Source organism: Channa argus, chromosome 10, assembly GCF_033026475.1.
Source record: "Channa argus isolate prfri chromosome 10, Channa argus male v1.0, whole genome shotgun sequence".
Taxonomy (NCBI): domain Eukaryota; kingdom Metazoa; phylum Chordata; class Actinopteri; order Anabantiformes; family Channidae; genus Channa; species Channa argus.
Genome location: NC_090206.1, coordinates 14,481,899 through 14,502,805, shown reverse-complemented (window position 1 = coordinate 14,502,805; position 20,907 = coordinate 14,481,899). Strand labels below are relative to the sequence as shown.

At 39.0% G+C, this 20,907-nt stretch overlaps 1 protein-coding gene and 1 long non-coding RNA gene across 4 annotated transcripts; one reads left to right on the top strand and one right to left on the bottom strand.

Annotated features, from left to right (window-relative positions):
• Positions 1–1,154: 1,154 nt before the first annotated feature.
• On the bottom strand, positions 1,155–11,667 carry slc43a3b (solute carrier family 43 member 3b). Of its 2 annotated transcripts, none has more exons than XM_067518804.1 (13): positions 11,531–11,667; positions 11,022–11,311; positions 10,741–10,870; positions 8,785–8,831; positions 8,580–8,656; positions 7,641–7,733; positions 7,417–7,556; positions 6,936–7,045; positions 6,631–6,774; positions 6,348–6,455; positions 5,350–5,536; positions 2,779–2,902; positions 1,155–2,660 (listed from the first exon to the last, which is right to left on the bottom strand). In XM_067518804.1, the coding sequence occupies exons 2-13, from the start codon at positions 11,206–11,208 to the stop codon at positions 2,571–2,573; spliced, it is 1,437 nt and encodes a 478-aa protein (XP_067374905.1). In that variant the 5' UTR covers positions 11,209–11,311; positions 11,531–11,667; the 3' UTR covers positions 1,155–2,570. The 2 variants fall into 2 exon arrangements, with proteins under 2 accessions (XP_067374905.1, XP_067374906.1); XM_067518805.1 differs by having other exon boundaries at positions 2,779–2,829.
• A 37-nt stretch (positions 11,668–11,704) lies between these two features.
• On the top strand, positions 11,705–20,782 carry LOC137134209 (uncharacterized). Of its 2 annotated transcripts, XR_010915408.1 has the most exons (4): positions 11,705–11,844; positions 12,427–12,650; positions 15,214–15,348; positions 17,208–20,782. It is a non-coding gene; the product is annotated as an uncharacterized lncRNA (long non-coding RNA). The 2 variants fall into 2 exon arrangements; XR_010915407.1 differs by lacking the exon at positions 17,208–20,782 and having other exon boundaries at positions 15,214–16,802.
• The last annotated feature ends 125 nt before the right edge of the window (positions 20,783–20,907 follow it).

The window sequence follows — 20,907 nt, the reverse complement described above, 5'->3', positions numbered from 1 at the left end:
TGTGATCATTGATGACGCAGAACCTGTCACCGTGCATGTGTTCCCGGGGGTGAGCACACACACAGACTTTGTGGAGCTGCATCAAGTTTTTCTGGGCTGACAGCAGGGCCACAGAAAACTCACTCCTGTTATTTCAGGTTTAAAGCCTGCCAGAGATCCCCCTCGATATTCTACCCAAAGTTAAACCTCTCCACCCTCTTCGACACTGTCAGTTACAACATGGCAGCTCCTAATCACACTTCCAAGTATCTTGCTATGACTGGAGGAGACCATCCTCTGGGTCTGCTGTGAATCCTGTCCTTCAGATTCACATCCATAAAGGTGGAGGATATGAAATTTAGAAGCACCAGAATTAAGATACCCAGTGAGATACCCAGACTTACTGTATGCAACATGATAACATCTTCCATTAGACCCCCTCCAACAACATCCACAGTGTGCAGTAGAGAATTAATAGTAATAATACTTTATTTTTTATACTTTATTTTTATAAGCGCCTCTCAAAACACTCAAGGACAAACACATGAAACAGGAGATAATAACAGGGTAATGCAATTACAGATTATATGGAGTAGGCGATGTTGAACAAGAAGGTTTTGAGTCTGGATTTGAAGACCGGAAGAGAATCAATGTTTTTTAATGTCTGTTGGGAGTGAGTTCCAGAGTTTGGGAGCAGAGTGGCTGAAAGCTCTGCTCCCCATGGTGCTGAGACGATTAATGTTTCATAAGTGGAAATATGCAGATGTTATGGATGCAGGATTGGAATGATAGTGAGATGTCGAGGATGACACCCAGAGTCTTAACCTAAGAGGAGGGGGAAACAGAAGAGCTGTCGAATGTGAGGGGACAACAGTCAACTTTGGATAATGTGGATTTAGTACCAATGAGTAGGAGTTCTGTTTTATCACTGTTTAATTTTAGGAAGTTTGAGTCGAACCACTAAGTTTGAAGCCTCCAGAGTTTAGAAAGCTTCCTCCTGAGCTTCAGAGGACACTTTTACTTCTAGGCACAAGCCTGATCTTTGTCTAAAAATTGTTTTGTGTGTTTATGGCTCAGAAACAGAAAATCAAATGTGAAATTTGATTTTCGAATCCTCCAGCTAGTAAACGTAATAAACATTTTGTTTTAATTTTTTTTGTGGACATAAATAATGGTCAGATATTAATAACTTTAATTAATTAAATACATTAATTAGGCAAAATTACTTAATCAGCAAAATGTACAACATCCATTTGAAACCCACTCTGGTAAAAAAAAAAAAAAACAGCTGGAACTCTGGGTTCAACCTCAAAATATAACTCTGTATCTTCATTCATTCTCCCCTGGCTGTTTTAGGAAGTTTCCTTCAAATAAACATTTGTATCACAGTAATGGAAAAGTGGAACATTTTTGCAAAAGTAAAGCTCCAGAATAATGCCCTGTAAAAAACCTGACTAAAGTTAATATGATAAGATACTTTCCATTTGGTGCAAGACAATAGACAAAAACATAAAAACCTATGCTGTGTACAAACATTTACATATCAACAATTAATTGCACATTTCCATTGAAATACATGTTCCTTGAGGACTTCAAAATTTTCTACACAAATGCATTGAACACGTGGATGCAAATAAATCAGTGCTTGGCACAATACTGACACTGGCACTTAACAGCTGCACTGTGAGTCCAGCAGGGGGCAGAACTGTCTCCTGCTCTGCGACCTCACAGGACACTGACAGAGAAGCTGCACTGAGCTCGGTCCCACAATGAGCATGAATTTTCTTTGGACACTGTTTATATCAAAGAATACATGTCCCTTATTCAGTCACTTGACTCAACATAAAAGCTATAACTATTTTAGATTTACAAATAATGTAGATTGTGAAACAGTATATTTACTTAGAAACATTATTTGTGGTTTTCAGCTTTTCACAATTGCAAGTGCATTATCAATGATACCTGAAACCACCATAAAAAAGCTAAATAAGTTGGCTGATGTTACAAAGAATAATATAAAATGCCAAATAAGTTTACATACAAAAAAATATGAACATATCATAGACACCTGGAATTAGAGTAGCCACCATGAGGAATTTGACAAGGAAAAAGAGCTCAGGCAAAACTAGCAGTTTCTAAATCTGAGTGTCCAAAAAAGACATTAGCAGCAGATGCTTGATTGTAAAAAAGTGCTGAGATGCATTAAAGAAACACTCAGCATCAGTTAAAATTTGGTGTGTATAAATGATTTGACAGGGATGTGAATTGTGCATCAGATCATTCAGTGAAAATAAAATTATATATCTTATCCTGACATTTTATAAGAATTACAAGTAATGCAGAGGGTCAGCCAGCTGCAGACCAGAAACCCCAAATTATAATAAATGCAATAAATATGGTTGTGAAATGCTTCCAAGTGTGTGGAGAACACTCCATGACTGCTGAAAACCAGCTAATACACAAGCAAATACAAGCAAAATGAATGTAACCAACAAGGTATCAGTATGCCTGATATTAAGGCACATTGCAGAAATGGTAATGGTCTTATTTTACAAACTTGTAAATGAGGCATTGATGGCTTTGCTCTTGGCTTACTGGGAGGTGAGACTTCGACAGTGCTGGTAAACATAGAAAGGATGGATGAAGGCCATCAAGCTAAGCACCGTCAAACCGATGTTCACCTGCAGACACACAAAAAGGAGAGAGAGGAAGGGTCAGAGGTAGCAAGGGAAGTTAACGGCCAGACTAAGTTCTAAGTTGGGAAGATTGACAGATGTGTCAATTATTTTATGTACTTACATATAAAGGGTCTCCGCCCAAAACTCCATTCACCAGAGCGAAGCAAGGATACTGCATCACAGAAAACAATGCAGACAGACACATGACCAGACCATACAGCTTCCCAAAGTGGCATGACGGAAAACTACGCACACACATACACACACACACACACACACACACACACACACACACACACACACACACACACACACACACACACACACACACACACACAAAAGAAGAAAAAGAAGAACAATATAAAACAGCTCTTTATCTTTAAGAATACACAGGAATAAGTTTCTTTTATTCTTAAGATTTTTTTATTTATATTGTTGTGTTATTTAGCTGGGTGTCTAATAAATAATTTGACTTTATTTATTTGATATGATATACAGCTAATTTGATCAGGGAGACAGGTAGGAGGGTACTCGGTGTGTCATCTGGAAAGAGGAAAGCGGACAAGGAGACTTGGTGGTGGAACGAGGAAGTTCAGGAGTGTATACAGAGAAAGAGGTTAGCTAAGAAGAAGTGGGACACTGACAGGACTGAAGAGAGTAGACAGGAGTACAGGGAGATACAGTGTAAGGTGAAGATTGAGGTAGCAAAGGCCAAACAAAGAGCATATGAGGACTTGTATGCTAGGTTGGACACTAAAGAGGGAGAGGTGGATTTGTACAGGTTGGCCAGACAAAGAGATAGAGATGGAAAGGATGTGCAGCAGGTTAGGGGTGATTAAAGATAAGGATGGAAATGTATTGACAGGTGCCAGGAGTGTGATGGGAAGATGGAAGGAGTACTTTGAAGAGTTGATGAACGAGGAAAATGAAAGGTACGAAGAGTAGAAGAGGTGACTGGTGTGGAGCAGGAAGTAGCAAAGATTAGTAAGAGTGAAGTGAGGAGGACATTGAAGAGGATAAAGTGCGGAAAGGCAGTTGGTCCTGATGACATACCTGTGGAGGTATGGAAGTGTCTAGGAGAGGTGGCAGTAGAGTTTTTGACTAGTTTGTTTAACAAGATCTTGGAGAGTGAGAGGAAGCCAGAGGACTGGAGGAAAAGTGTACTGGTACCAACTTTTAAGAACAAGGGAGATGTGCAGAGCTGTGGCAACTACAGAGGAATAAAGCTGATGAGTCACACAATGAAGTTGTGGGAAAGAGTAGTGGAAGCTCGGCTAAGGGCAGAGGTGACCATTTGTGAGCAGCAATATGGTTTCATGCCTAGAAAGAGTACAACAGATTCAGTATTTGCTTTGAGGACGCTGATGGAGAAGTACAGAGAGGGTCATAGGGAGTTGCATTGTGTCTTCGTAGATTTAGAAAAAGCGTATGACAGGGTGCAGAGAGAGGAGCTGTGGTATTGTATGAGGACGTCTGGAGTGGCAGAGAAGTATGTTACAGTGGTGCAGGACATGTATGAGAGCTGTAAGACAGTGGTGAGGTGTGCTGTAGGTGTGACAGAGGAGTTCAAGGTGGAGGTGGGTCTGTATCAAGGATCAGCTCTGAGCCCCTTCTTGTTTGCTCTGGTGATGGACAGACTGACAGATGAGGTTAGACAAGAATCTCCCTGGACTATGATGTTTGCAGATGACATTGTTATTTGTAGTGAGAGCAGGGAGCAGGTGGAGGAAAATCTAGAGAGGTGGAGGTCTGCTCTGGAAAACAGAGGAATGAAGCTTAGCCGCAGCAAGACAGAATACATGTGTGTCAATGAGAGGGACCCAGGTAGAACGGTGAGGTTACAGGGAGCAGATTGAAGAACGTGCAGGACTTTAAGTACTTAGTGTCAACGGTTCAGAGCAATGGTGAGTGTGGAAAAGAGGTGAAGAGGTGAGTGCAAGCAGGTTGGAACAGATGGAGAAAAGTGTCAGGTGTGTTGTGTGATAAAAGAGTATCAGCGAGAATGAAAGGAAAGGCGTTCAAGACGGTGGTGAGACCAGCGATGTTGTTCGGCTTAGAGACAGTGTCACTGAAGAAAAGACAGGAGGCAGAGCTGGAGGTTGCAGAGCTTAAGATGTTGAGGTTCTCTTTGGGAGTGACGAGGATGGACAGGATCAGGAATGAGTACATCAGAGGGACAGCTCATGTTAGATGTTTTGGAGATAAAGTCAGAGAGGCCAGATTGAGGTGGTTTGGACATGTTCAGAGGAGAAACTGTGAATATATCGGTAGAAGGATGCTGAGGTTGGAGGTCTAGAGGAAGACCAAAGAGGAGATTTATGGATGAAGTGAGGGAGGACATGAAGTTAGTTGGTATGAGTGAAGAGGATGCAGAGGATAGAGTTAGATGGAGGCACATGATTCGCTGTGGCGACCCCTGAAAGGGAGCAGCCGAAAGGAAAAGAAGAAGATATATTGCTACTGGTTCCTCTGGTGTTAATTTCTTTAATTTTTCCATGGTTTTATAATTTTAACAAATAAGTGTGACAATGAAGTTCCTTTTATTAAATGGCTTAATACACTTTTTAAATGCAGTAAAAGCTGTGTGTATTACTATGGTGCTGCACTACTGAGCGTCTGGTTATCTATGCAATCACTTGTTTACAATCAACGGTGTGCTTTGTCTGTATGTTGTGTGCTTTGTGGTACTCACGCCACGCTGATGAAGGCTGCATTGCCGCCATAGAGGAAAGATCGGTTGAGCACCTGCAGGATGAAGGTGAGGTACTGAAGAGGCAGGTACGAAGTGGAGGCACAAACTGAGAACAGCAGACACTGCAGTGCTGTCAGGAAGAGAGACAGCACTGAAGCCCGCAGGTCGGCTTGCTGTTCACTCTCTCCTGTAGACATACAAGAAAACATATATATGTTGCAAATAATTTTGTGTCTGCACTAAAAAAAGAGTAACTAGCGGACAGCTAACTAAGAATACAATTTATTTATTGGGTGCTTTTCATTTAGAAATTAATCTGTGAAATTAGTGGCTATTAGTACCTCAAAAGGCCCAATGAGATCAGATGTCAAAGACAAATGGGTTCCTTCCTTCACGGCTTACGTTAAAATTTGTCACATTTTTTATACAGTTCCAGGAAACTAACTATTAACTTCTGGCCTCTTCTTTTCCATGAGAAAATGTGATAGTTTATAAAGAATTGAGGAATGTTTGTCACTTTATACAAAGATCAGATCTGCAGTTATAAAAATGAATTAGGGTAAAATTTAAAGGGCATCAGCTAAAACTGTAAAATTGACCATAAAAAGATGGGATACAGATTTAAATTATGCATCATATTATTCAGCGAGAGTTGTATATCTTGGAAATTTCACATGTTTTCAGAAGGTCAGCCAAAACAGGCTGAAGACCAGACGCTCTTAACACATTCAGTTTGGCTATTAAATGCTCTTGTGTTTGTTGAAAACATCACTGTAACAAAACAAAAAAAACATTTTACTGCAGAATTTTATTCTTCAGTCATTAAGCCTTGTGTTAGTAGCTTAAATATCAGTAAATATATTTTGGAGTAGACTGCCTGCAGCCCTTTCATTTGAAAATGCACATGTGGAGGAGTATTACAATAAACTAAAAAGATAAACAGAATAAAAAATACAAGCTGAAGAGATTGTCCCCCCGGGTTTTTAGTAGCCAGTTACCTGGACGACGCGGTTTGCCCTTGTGTCTGTCCATGATGAGACCATTCCACGGAGCGCAGAGTATGCCACACAGCTGCGTTATGGCAAAAGCATTGATGTACTGGCTCACTGCAGGAACACCCCAACAAAGAGGAGATACACTTTACATGCAAGTCATTTCAGTCAAAGACAAATTATTTACAGACAAGACGTTACCTTTAGTACTTTATATAAAAGATGTTAAAGAAAAATTACATATCTAGTGTAGTTGTGTGTGTGTGTGTGTGTGTCTGTGTGTGTTTACCTAGCGTGGGTTCCCCTGCCGTCAGCCTGTGCAGCATGGAGTAAAGTGTGCCAATAAACATGTAATGTCTGAGCTGGATCACCGACAACCAAAGCAGATGCCACACAAAGAACCAGGACAGTAGACACTCACGGAAACTCTTTTCTGACAGAGATTAGATTACAGAAATGAAAAAATAAATAAATAAATAAAAACAACAACAACAAAAAACGCAAAGAGGAAATACAAAGGTTACATTGGTGAAATACATCTATGATGATTTTATTCAATTTTGACTTCCTATGCATTGATCTTACTGTACACACCTTGTTTCACAGGGGCATCCTTGTTCAGTGGCGTTTCCTCTGCTGGGCTTTCTGAGTTACTTTTTGCTACCACCTCTGAGCTGGGGGCCTTTAATTTGCCACAGGTGATTCTGACAGAGGTTAAAGGTCACAGAGGGGTCAACATTAAACTGAGGCCACCGTGGGAGTTCACTGATAAATATTTACTTTAGTAATAGGGTTTCAAGTCCTACAAAGCTCATAACAGGAAGTACATTTCCAAGTAGAGGTGGTGTGATAGTGCCTTTCAAAATGTGCAGCTTAATGTAACAGTATTTACCATCATCCAGAAGTTCGTAATATGCACTAAAATGGCATTTAAAGTTAAAGTTTCACTTGTATTTTGATGTTGTATTTAAACACATTTTCAATCTTTTGAAATATTTTAAGCAAAATAAGCCACATTAGGCATACACCATGTATCTCAGAAGATGAGTCAGTGGGGTTTGCGGGGAATTCATACCCATATGTGTAGCGATCAGGCAGCGGGTAGGGAATAAAGTGTCTGGGAAGCAGGAAGAAAGTCCTGAACAGGTGAATGGCACTGCAACCGGACAGAAAGAAGAAGGAGGCACGAAGAGAGACGCCAGACTCATACAACAACTGCAGGAGAGGATGAGACAGATGATGACATAGTAACAGTAAATCCTGTTGATGCTAGTGGTGAGAAGGGTGCATGTTTCTTACCTTGATGACGAGAAAAAGTGCTGATGAAGAGTCAAAGGCCCCGTTATAGAGAGTGATGATGGTGGAGCGATGTGAGCCAAACAAGTTCCCCACCTTTAGGGAAAGAATTTGAGTGGATTAGAACTAATCAATGCTGTATTAAAGATTTTGGCTTTTACATTTTCTGTTTTTGAATCCTTTGCTTGTTGTTTAATTTTATTCTTGACACGTCTGTTGAGCTGAACAGCTTTGGGCTCACGACTACATGATTAAAAGTCATTAAACATAACAGTTTTTTGTCCCCCTTGGATCAGACCTTGGTCTAAGACTCACAGTGCACAGAGGCTAGTATCTACTTTGTCTTTGTTTCTGCTGAGTAAAGTCTTTCTCATATGTACTGAATGTTCCTAATCCCTAACTCATCAAACCACACAGATCAACGGCTTTCGGCCCTGAAGGGTTGCCACTGCGGAACATGTGTTTTAACACCGGATGCCCTTCCTGCTGCAACCCTTCCTGCTGCAACCCTCCCATTTTTGTTTTTGCTTGCATCCGGGTCGCCTGTTGGTGGCTGGGTGGGGCCACACCCGGTGGTGTGGGATTCGAACCCATTGCCTTCTCCTTATTGTGTCTTCAGGTGATACGTGCGCGCCTTCAGAAAGAGCTCAACAAATAACGATACAATAATAAAATAGAAGAATACAGATTTTCTTTGTCAAAATAAAATATTTAAACTAAAGCATTCAATGTTTTTAAAAAGATAGCAATTTATCAATCATTTGTAAAAAAAAAACAAAAAAAAAACACTAGAAGCAGATCAAGTTAAAAAGGTTGAATGGTACCGCTTTAGTTTTTGGAGGATGTCCTTTTACAGCTAGTTTTCAATATCCTTATTTAACAACTTATTAACATATAAACTGAAGTGTAAATGTGTGTCTTTGCAAATTCTGGCCTTGGTACCTGCATGTTGGTCATGAGAAGCAAGATGCCACCAACTGCCAGAAAGGAGAGAGCTGGGAAGAGCAGGTTGGACAGAGCTGATGGAAAAATGAGTCAAAGATGAAACAAATGAGTTTCCACACCAATCAGATCCGAGTCCTTATATTTAAGTATGTCTCATGACAGTGATGAGAGCGCATTAAACAGACAAAGTAATAATTTTCACCTGGAGTTGAGACAGCCACTGTCAGTGTACCCGTGGTGTAGGCAAATCTGGTGGGGAAAAGAAATTCCAGTACTATCAAGTCTTTTTTATTAGGAGTGTCACGGTACCAGTAATAAAATTGATGGTGGAACAAGGGAAAAGATGCAACAAAATAAAGAATTTGAGGCATTAAAATTTGATCTGGAAAAAATTAAATAGAAACACACAAATTGTCAGCAAAACAGTTATGTGATACTTGATACAATAATATCACAGTAAACAGACATTTACATGGATGATAACTGCTACTGCTGCTGTTTGGAAAACGTTTGACCCACTTCAATATCCCTCTGTTAAACCAACATAGGATAAAATCCGTAATCTCTTGTCCACCTGTTTGCATTCCACGACCTTTTCTTTACCCTCCACCATGTTTTAGTTCAAACACAGTCTGTAGAACCAGTCTGTTATTGTGGATTTTGACATAGCTGAGGTTATCAACTGTACAAAGTCAAGAATGTGTATCTGGTGTTATGTTTCATGCAAGATATTAAGTCTGAGGTCCAACGTCTGCACAAAAAGGTTTTCTTTCTGACATTGGTGATTAATGGCCCTGACCCTCTCCCCTTTTCTCCTTTGTGGCTTCCTCCCATTTCTCTACACTCTGTATTGTCAAATGCCAGACCGTGGTATGTACAGCATGCTTATCTTCACTTGTATGTCTGCTGCTGGAAAACTCACACACACACCAACACACAAACACCGGAGGCAGAAATTACAGTGAAATACCTCTGTGGGCAGTAGCGTTAGCTCAGCCACCTTATAGGCAGACAAAGTTACAGCCATGCAGGCAGAATCATAAGTCATGAGTCAAAATAGTTTGTTTTGTTGCTGCAGAATCAGAAAACTGTAACCAATAATGTTTTTCAAGTAAAGATGCTCTGCTTTGTATTCTTGCTTTGTCCATTGAATTGTTTTGATCACATAGATGCATAGAATATTTTGGGTTAATGTTTTAAAGATTAGGGTCATGTGTCACTATTAGGTGAGTGAAAACATGCACAGTTACAGTCTTAAATCAACTTAAATCCCCAGTCAGTGGATGTTACATAAGCTCTTTTTTTATTGAAGACTTGGTTTTAGATAATACTCACTGAAAAGCTGAGAAACACACTAAACTAGCTGACTTAATAAGTTCCAGTTAAAGTTTGAACTACAAAATAAAAGGCAAATACTGAGGAGAAGCTGATGGCTGCACATTGCATTTGGTGCTCAATGATCAATCTACGGAACGGTTTCTTATTGTTGGTTTGTCATTTCATTCCTCTTAACTACAACTTAGTTTCCAAAGAAGTTGGTACTCTTGTGTTCAATGTAAACAAAAACAGAATGCAAATCTTTTAAAATCTACTGTATATATATGAAGTTGTATATTAAAATATATATAAATATCTCTCCCTCTCTCTCTCTCTCTCTCTGTCTATATATATATATATATATGGAAGCTGGAAATAGGTTTTCAAGAAAAAATGATCTGATGAATAAAGTACTGTAATCTGTGCTCTCTATTAGTCTTAACCTTTTCTACATAAAAAAATTGGGTTTCTTCTGACTTGTATTGTGAACAGCTATTTACTGTCAACTTGAGTTGACAGCTTAATTCAGTATTTTGAATAGAAAACATATAAACTAGATTACAATTAGTTTTTGTTGAATTGGTGTTTATATAAAATTTTAAAAAAACATAAAATGCATGCAGTAATATACTATTGTAGAAAAACTGGTGTCCTCAGTTCCCAAACTTTTACAAAACATGCAACAGTAGTAAACATGCCCCTCCCTTATAGATTATACGTGATTTTTAAACCATTGGATTCTGATGTTTTAACCTGTCTATTGTGTTAAGGACAATTTACATGGAAATTCTTTCAAATCCACCAACCATTTACTCTTAAATAATAAAGGGGTTAAACTCACATTCCAAAGATCCGAGACACTGTTGTTCCAAACCGGTCAAACAGAAAACCAGATGGCAATGTCAGGAAATTGTTCATAAAGGAGGCAATCGTGAAAACAAGAGAAAACTGTTCATCCTGTCCAGTGCAATCTGCAGACCCAAAAAACATTTGTTATAGTTGAACCTCAAGAAATCAAGGGGCTTGGAAAAACATGTTAAACTTTTTGCAGCACAATATTATTCAACAATATTTAAACACCTTTAGAACTCATAATAGTGGAGATGAGGACATTAAACTGACCTAAGACCTGTGTTGAATTAACTCCTGTGCTGTTGACACACAGGTTGCTGAAGTACCCCTCTGTCTTCAGGACATAAACAAGTGAAGCCCATCCGAACACGGCTCCAGCAAAACACAGGCACTCCACCAGACCCGTAAGAAAGGTGAGACAGCGTCGGACTGCCAAGTTATTCTCAAGACCCGGCATGGTTTTATACACTCACTCACAGATGCACACAAGCACAAAATTTAGATTCTCATCTGTGGGAGCATCCACACACACGTACACAGATTGGCTTCTGTCACTGGACCTCCCCAAAAAGGAAATAAAAAAGATACAAGTAATTGGTTTTGAGAGGGAATTGCACAAGCATGTGGTGAGCTACACCTAGAATCTGAACACAAAAGATATATTTTTTGAGATACTTTCAAATCATAAAACTAAATTTTACCAACACACAGAATTAATTCTGTTAAAGTGTTCTTCTTATATTCTTATATTCTCCAGCTTACTACTTTTTGGTACTCACAGTTCAGCCACTGAGGGTGTCCCCAAATGCTTTCCATAAACACACCTCTCTGCTCTTTCTTTATAGGCAAGCTCTTCCTTCCTCTTCTGGTGTAATCCCTCCTTCTTCTCAGTCACCAGTGTTATTTTCTTTCTCAGTCACTTTCTCCACACTGCAGCAGGGAAAATGCCGCTCCTCGAGCTGCTGGCAGCTGCAGAAAATAAGCACTGCTGCGTTCCCAGCAAAGCAGCTCTGCCACTGAGGCTATGAGACACACCAGATGTGGATGCTGGCTTAGTCAACAGGTCATGTGACTCGCAGGAGAAAACAACTTGGTGAGTGCCAAGTGGAAACTGGCTGTCTGTGTTTTAAGTTTTTCCATATGGATAAAGCATTTTATCTCTCCCTGACATGCTGTAAGAACGGATGCTGTAACCCAGGACTTCCCCTGTTGGCTAAAGGCTAAAGGAAATCTGGTTGTTTACAGTTAGCTTTGCTGGGTATTTTAATTTAATATGTTTCAAATAAAAGCAAAACAATGGCGATGACTTGTATAAGAGGCATCCCCTGGACTGAGTACGTTATATATGCATTTTATCATTGACAATAAATGTTTGTGCATTCCTGGAACACTTCTCCCAGCTGTGCAGCTGATTCCAGCAGCTATGCTAACAAAAAAAAAACATGCATGTAGACAAGGTATGGATATAGCCAAACAATCAGCTCATAAAAACCAGTAAGACCAGTGTCTGCAGTGGGGAGACAGGAGTGACCTGTTTCCTGTGTTGAAGGCTGTAAACCGGAAATAATCAGAAAGTTTACCACAAGATATTTTGGCATCTAACAATAAGAGGAAATATTTAATATTAACTATGTCAATGCTTTTGTACAAAAGATTTTCTTCGCATCTTCTTTAGTTTGATTTTAGTTTGACCTGGTGGCTCAGTGCCAGAGTATTGTGTTGGGATGCAGAAGACAGCGAAATCAAATCCAACCACACCCGGTGTGCCCTCACCCAGCCACCAAGGACCACCTTGTTGCCAGTCCCGAGCCTGGATGAAATGGGAGGGTTGTGGCAGGAAGGGCATCCAGTGTAAAAACTCATGCCATCCTTCATCATTTGAAGCACACAGACACTCAGGTGGATTTGACTTTTACTCCTCTTTTGAAACAATTGCTAAACACCCTTGTTTTGACACTACTTTTGTTGATTGTTGTCTTGAGTTTTTTTGTTAAACAAATTTTGCATCTATGATAAAATTGCTTTTTTGGTTTAATAAACAAATCTTAATATGTGAATATTCTGATGAAAATGTCACTATTGAGCTGCACGATCATGGTTTGGATAAAACTGATCCAGTTTCCACAAAGTGTGTTATTAATGCCCTGAACAGCACAGCCCCTTAGAAACCTTTAGTCCAGCTATAATTTAACGGGGAAAGTAATGTCTTCATGATTTTTACACTTTCAGTTCGTGTTTCCTGATTTGTCTAAACCACATGATGCGCATATGAATCAGTAATCATGTTCTCAGTTTGGCTGTTAACCAAGTATTACTTTGTCTGGTTATTTTTAAGACATTATAGTTTATAACATGGGAAGACTGCAATTATAAAATTATTCCCACAAACAAAACACAACTATACGGAATATTTAAAGTATTGTAAATAGATGATCATAAATATTCTCCTATAACCTTCAAACACACTGATATATGAAATATGAGTCTAGAGAAAGTTTATACAATCAAAGAGTTAAATTTCTATTAAATCAATTTTATTAAGGCAATTGTTGATCTAGAAGCCCCCTGGTTCAATTCCACCTGCCAGGTGCAGTCTCTCTGTGTGGACTTGTTTTAGTTCATTTTCCATGTGCTTGTGTGGATTTTAAGATGTACTATAATACTACACAATACAACACAAAACCACACAATACAATATGTGGTTAACCAATGTCATCACATGACCCAACAATTTTTACATACACAGACTCTTTGGCACGCAAACATTTGTATGCACCTTCTTAAACCAGTGTTGACGCACACACCCAGTGTACTGTTTGTGTGTGTTAGCATTACTATACCTAAAGACATAAACCCCAAAGATGTTCAGCACTGGTCTTCACATACACAACTCCTCTCTAATCATATAGCACAGACAAAAATACTGTTTAACCCTTACATACTTAGCATATTCCATGCCTTCACAGTATGTTCCAAGTCAATTTTCACCTGAACCAAGAATACCTTCATAAGTAAATTATGAAATATAGATCTTTTTAAATGTTTAAATAGCCTATCTGGCATTAATAAATGGATGAATAATCCTTAATCCATGTTTCAGATAGCAGGAAGAGTGTATTTTTTAGGTTTTAGAACACTTGTTTGTAGATAAAAAGATCTACTATCAAGCAATGTGATGTCCTGTTTTTGTCCTGTAAGACATAAACATCTGTTATGTTTATGTCTTGATTGATTTTAATATATTTTATTAAAAGTAAAATGAGTCATCATCAGAGGAGCTGCAATCAGAGTTGTCTTTCAAGTTGTCTTCTGACACATCCTCCTCGAAATCGTTATCTGCTTCCTCATTTTGGAAGGTCAAGTCAACTTTATAAAGTCTAAAAGAATGACATTTAGGGTTTTTTAATGCTTTTAAATGTCAAAAGAGACCGAAACAGTATGTGAGGGTTAAATGATAATAAAGTTTCGGCATTATATGTTTAATAAATCCTGTGGAAAGACAAAAACTGCCAATGACTTTATCCTTGTAGCATGTCTGTGCAGCGAGAATTGAGTAAAGCTATGGAAAAAAAGTAACATTTATCAAAACGCATCACGTGATAAGCAGGGGAATAAAATAGCAAAATAATGCAAACACAGGCAACTTTTAAGATCGAAGAATTGTTAAAAGTTTTAGGATAAATTTGATTTGACTTATTTTTAAACCAGGTCAGTTTGACTTGCTGCTGGGTTACCTGGTAACCCACAGTTCATCCACATATCTGTGACCTATGTACTCTTTTTGTTCTTCTGGAACAGCACATGGTCCAGGTTTTGTAAATACTTTAAGGTTTTGGGAAATGTTTGCTTTGTGGTGGAGAGCTGGGTGGGAAGATACTTCTCTCCAGAGGAATTCATATTTGGAATTGTTGAAAATTAATCTGTTCAGGATCAGCACAGGAACTGTGGATTGTGAACAAAGTCAGTTGTAAATGGTTGGTAAATGGTCTGCACTTATATAGCGCTTTTCTACCTATTGGCATTCAAAGCGCTTTACACTCCTACACCCATTCACACTCACAATCAGACTCACATTCATACACCGATGGGGGAGCTGCTATGCAGCTGGCCAACACTCACCGGGAGCAACTAAGTCGGGGTTCAGTGTCTTGCTCAAGGACACTTCGACATGTGACCGGAGGAGCCGGGGATTGAACCAACAACTGTGAGATTGGTGGACAACCGCTCTACCTTCCTGCGCCACAGTCAGTGAATCCATTTGCATCATCTCGTGTGCAGAAATGTTTTAGAGCTAAGAAGTGTAGTAAGAAGAGCACAATGTCCTCGCTGATGCTCCTATCACAATGTGGAGTTTGCATTTGTTTGGTGACCGTGAGCCAGAATCTGAAATATTATTTATCATATTCTTCTCTCTTACCATTATCTTCTCTTTCTCATTCCACTTGTGTCCTTTATCCTTTAGATGTAAGTGTGATGCTGATTCGGGTCCTGAGGGGTTGTGTCTCTTGTGCTGGGCTATGTCCTATGTAGAGGCTCTTTGGTTCCTCGATTGTAGATCTCTGAACATTCTTCACTGCACTGGATTGTATACACTACAGTATGTGGCTCTTCTTGTATTTAGATGTTCTGTCTAGTGCACTCTGGCCCAATGTAACACCAGCTCACATGCCTGAAATGTAGGTAAACTAATGTATGCAGCTAGATTTGGGATATTATCTAAGACTGGACACCGGGTGAACACACAGAGAGGCTCATCCCAAAAGTCATAAATCAACCTAAACTTCATCATTATCATGATATGACTCAGTTATTAAAACTGTTCAAATCAAAATTGCAAATATGACAATTCATATTTTCACATGGACTTCAGTGTGAAGTGTTTCTTTGTCGGGAGTGATCTGGAGTCTTCATTAACTGCATGACAACTAGTCAGGCAAATCATTGTTTTTAGTAATAGTAACTTAAGGTTTGTACAGATCAACCAAGTGAATCATGACGTGTTAATTATTGAGCTTTACAGATACTGGCCAAGGCATTTTTTACCTTTGGACAGAGCCAGAGCCAAGCTGTTTTGTTTCAGTGCTGACCAGCTGCAATCTATCACCCCATATTAAAAAAAGTACTATTGATCAAACTCTAGGCAAGAAAACAATTCAAAATTAAGACTTTATAGGCTAGTTGGTTTTGGATAAATCATCAATCAATCAATCAATCTTCAGTATTCACCCACATTGCATGCTTTCATCTTTTATGATGAAATGATGTCATTATTTAGTAAATGCAACTTTGGTGTTACAGCATGGGGTCTAACTGCCCTGTTAAGTTGCATGAGGCTCTTTTCAAGTCCAGCCACAAATTCTTAATTGGATTTAGGTCTGGGCTCCGATTCAACTTCTCAAAAACATTAACCTTGTTATCTTTATGCCATTTCTGTGCAGCTTTGGCTGTTTGCCTGGGGTCATTGTTCTGCAGGGAAACATATCTTCTCCCAAGTCAAGACCTCTTGCACACAACATCAGGCACTCGTTCAGGATTACATTCATTTTTCCATCACCACGCTCCATGGTGGGGATGGTGTATTTTTAATTATGCAGTGTCTCCTTTTGTGATGAAATAAAGTCTTCAGTTTTGGGCAAAGATGCCTAAAAACTCCTCCCCACACTATATTATTCTTGCAATAATCGCTAAAACATCACCAGAGTCTAAAGTGATGTTAATTTATTATGCAAAACAAAAAGCCTAAAAAAATAAAAAATTAGTCGATTTGGGATTTAAACTGAAAACGAAGCCCATAATCTTGCATCAATGTTTTTGACAAAGCTTATCCCTGCAGACTATTTCTCAATCTCCTGCCAGTTATCAAAAATTCTTCCTCTTACAATGTCCTCAAAAGTAGTGACTCATTCATTTTGTTTACCAACTACAATGAGATGCGTGCAAAGGGGGAGCTTCTTATACAAAGTTTATTCGAGGACACACATCAGTCACAAATTGAAAAAGAGCGCACGTAGAGACATGAATAATAGCTAAATTCATCTGATTATTCTCTCACAGTTATATTACATGATACTGTTTAGATTATTCTAGTAGAAATACTACGGTAATTATTCACTTTTCCCAAATCTTTCATAGGGGTTAGAAAATATGTATTAATTTTGTATCTTTAAATACAATAATCTTTATGTGTTTATTATTGTCATAATTTTACACTATAACTTAATCTGGTTTGTGGGAAAAATCCCATCTGGCAGTTCCATTTGTGGCTTACCAGAAAATCACTGGAAATTCTTTAACTTTCTCCAAGACAAAAAAACACATATATCATCATGATCACAAACAAACATGTAGTCAATACAGTTATTATCACTAATCCATATATGCTCCATGCTTTTCATATTTTTACCATTACTTCTCTGTATTAATTTTTTGTCTTTTTGGCTTATCTCATAACTTCAGGTTCACCACAGCAGATCATTAGTCTGCATGTTGATATGGCAATATTTTTACACCAGACGCCCTTCCTGATGCAACCCTCCTCAAATTCTACCAGGCTGGGGACTGGCACTACACGGCTGGGGATGGGCTTTTGTAGGTTTCAATGTCTTGCCTGGGGACACTTCGACATGGGGTTGGGATGAGTGGGGCAAGAACCTCTGACCCTATGGTCGGTGTGCCACCACTCTACCTACTGAGGCACTGCCACCGAGTACATATAAAGACTATATGTAAGGAATTCAGTCATGAGCCTAACAGTGCAAACACCTACATGAATGCATATGTGTCTACTAGCAGTCAAACACACTGCAATTGCAAAAAGCCTAACTAAGCACAAAAATTGCAGATCCGAGCAACGTTTAAGTGAGCTAATGGTCACATGTCATCCTTTTTATAATACTAAGCTGAGGCACGGCATCTGTTTCTCTATCACACTTACTAGGTTCTTCTTTCTAAAAATGTATGCGTTTTTCATTAGCCTAAAAATGCAAACATGTGCATGTGGGCATATGTGACTGCACAGCCAAAGGTCAAACACTCGTGCCAGGAGAAAAGGCAGATCTCAGCAACTTTTAGGTTGGTAGGTGGTCAGATGCCATCAAGTTTATGATACTGAGCTGAAAGCACGACATTTATTTCTCCATCACAGTCACTAGTTCTTCTTTCTAAGAATGTTTGTGTTTCACATATACATTTTTCAACAGTGCAAATGTGCACATTTGTCTGCCAATTTGTGCTTTGTTTTGTGACACTTTGGAGTTTTATCTGTACAGGCATCAACTTTTCAAATGATGTCATAACTAATATGTGAGAAAATCCCCTTTTAATCAAAGACCTCACAGTTTGAAGAAAAGCTAGATATTGTTTGTTTTCAGATGTGACAAGCCAAAAGGAAAATGGAAATGTTGGGAACTAGAGAACAGAGTCCTCATCCTGTGGTCATCCTGTCCTGTGCCCTTACTAAAACATGAAGGGTACAAACAGACTACATAAAATTCAGCAGCTGTAAAGTGAATGTGTGAACAAGCTCACATACATGTTATGTGATACTGAGGCTAGATTCAGTCATTCAAGCACTCTTTCCTGTCCTGTGACTGCTGCTCACACTGAACTGTCTCCCACAAGAGCATGTGATAACACAGGACATCTTCAGATTTATTCAGGATGTATACTTACTTGGTGCTGTGTCCTCCTTATACCATTGTCCATACTAGTCACTAGTCACCTCTGCAGACAGGGTGGGCAAGGACTGATAAAAACACTTGTCTGTCTCTGAACTGTTGCTCTGCTACTTTGCTGCTGTGAATGTACTATCACAGCTAAATATGTCAACATGAAAACCCTATAGAATTCATTCAACAAAGTCAAAAAAACATTCAACAGTGTTTATTATGGGTGTACACTGTTGTTTAATATGTGGCTGCCACCGTGTGTCCATTTACTAAAATTACATTGCAAGTATTGCCTCTGTAGGTTAAAGCTAAATCATCTCTTTTACGCTGGGATTTAATCGCCGGCAACAAACTTTTACGTGACAGACAGATTTACAGAAAAATAAGTCTGAATGCAATACTTCAGTCGTGCCACGAAAAAACTGTGGTTTCATGTTGGGTCAGACAAGACAGCTCAAAAACATTAATACGTACACCCTAGGTTCCTTGAGACATCATTTAACCTAACATGCATGTCTTTGGACTGTGGGAGAAAACCAGAGTACCTAGACAAAACTTAGGCAAGGACAGGGACAACATGCAAACTCCACACAGAAAGGCCGCGATCGGCCGAGAACGCAAACCTGCAACTTTTTAGCTGTGAGGCAGCAGCACTAACCACACTCCACATATAACCAAATATTCAGATAAGTGAGGAGAATATGACTGGCAGGAGATACTTCACTCACTGTAAGACATAATAATTTGAGGAGCTATTGTGACAATCCTTGGAGACCTGCACTAGGAGACAATGGGTTGGACATGACACAAAAACTCACTCTTACTGTTACAGTTTTCTTATTTATAGCCTCAGTATCTCCTTTGTTTTTCCCATGCAGTGGTAAATTTAATGACATATAATATCCCCATATATGTCAGTGGATCTTAAAGTTGTTTAGGCGCTCATTTGTTTTATGTGTTTTTAAAGGGGTTTTGTGGGTCTACAGACAGAGATGTACAGTATATTTATTAGTTTATTTCTGTTTGTGTCCACAGCCAAACTGCTGTATTTGGCTTCTGTTTTTATCTGTTGCTGTGGGTTTTGTTAATTTTATAACATTGAAAAAAACATTCAAGCCATAAAGACCCAATTAGCGTCCTGTGTGAACCAATTTTCCAAGGGTACACTCATTTAATGCATCAACATCTAAAGTACAGCAGATGCAAAGCTTTGGTGTAGAGACACAAACAGGAGGGGAGGGAGAGATACACAAGAAGCCAATGATATATTTATAGCACTCAAGAAAGAAAGGAGGCTGTAGGGGTAAAAGAAGATAATGACATTTATTTTTAAAACCATCTGTTTTGTGTTGAGTGAGTATATAGAGTGATCAGCTGAGACGGCAAGCTAAAAAACTGGAGTCGTGTTGTTTAACCACATAACTATTTGAACACTTTACGATGCTGACACTTGAAGTAAATCAATAGGTAAATCAAAATGTTGTCGAAATGAAAACAATTTTTTAAAAAGGTTGGCAAGAGAAAAAAACGATGATGTTGGAAGGTATACATAAAATCCATGTTTTTACTTTTTTTAACAGTTTAACTTTCTTGGTCCTGGGAAGAAAGAAATCGCTGTGTATCAGGAGATGTTTTGCCCTGAATAACCATAAAAAATGACCTTAGAGGAGCAGACATCTCAAGACACTGTTTTTCTTCCCTTTGTGCTATTTGAGTGCTTATACATACACACAACTGTAGATTACTCTCATTCACATTTAATAACTATTTTCCCACTCACTGGTGACTTTAATAGGTACAGAAATACAATCTAATGCAGAGGTGCTCAAAATATTTGAACCACCTCATAAATGATTCACTCCAGTACAACTCCACTAGTTTCTTTACTATAGACATAGAATTATTCCCTTTCTGACAGTTTCAACCTTAAAAGTAAGAAAAGTGGTATTCATGACAGAGCCACTATATTGAATTGCATTAAACTGCACAGGTGGTCATAATGTTATATAAATGGTAAATGGTCATTTATATATAGCGCTTTCATCCAAAGCACTTTACAATGTTGATTCCCATTCACACACCGAGGCTGCCATGCAAGGTGCTCACCTGACCCACCAGGAGCAACTTGGGGTTCAGTGCCTTGCCCAAGGGCACTTCAACATGTAGCCGGGAGTGGGGATCGAACCACTCACCCTGTGGTTCATGGTCGACTGTCTTACCAACTGAGCTGCACCCTTATTTTGCCTGTTATACCAGATCTGTGTATTTTTTCTTCCTTCTTAGTTTCTTAGTTGGTAAACAGGCTGTTACTTGACACAGACTTGACCACAGACATGACAATGGTATTGATTTGTTAAAAAATAAACATTTTACATTACAAGCAAAGACAAATTACGCTGACTGTGTATGGTTTTTAAACTGCATGTCCATACCCGCGTATTACGTGTGTGTACAGCTACAGTTTCCACAGCAGATGCAGCTGCCAGGCC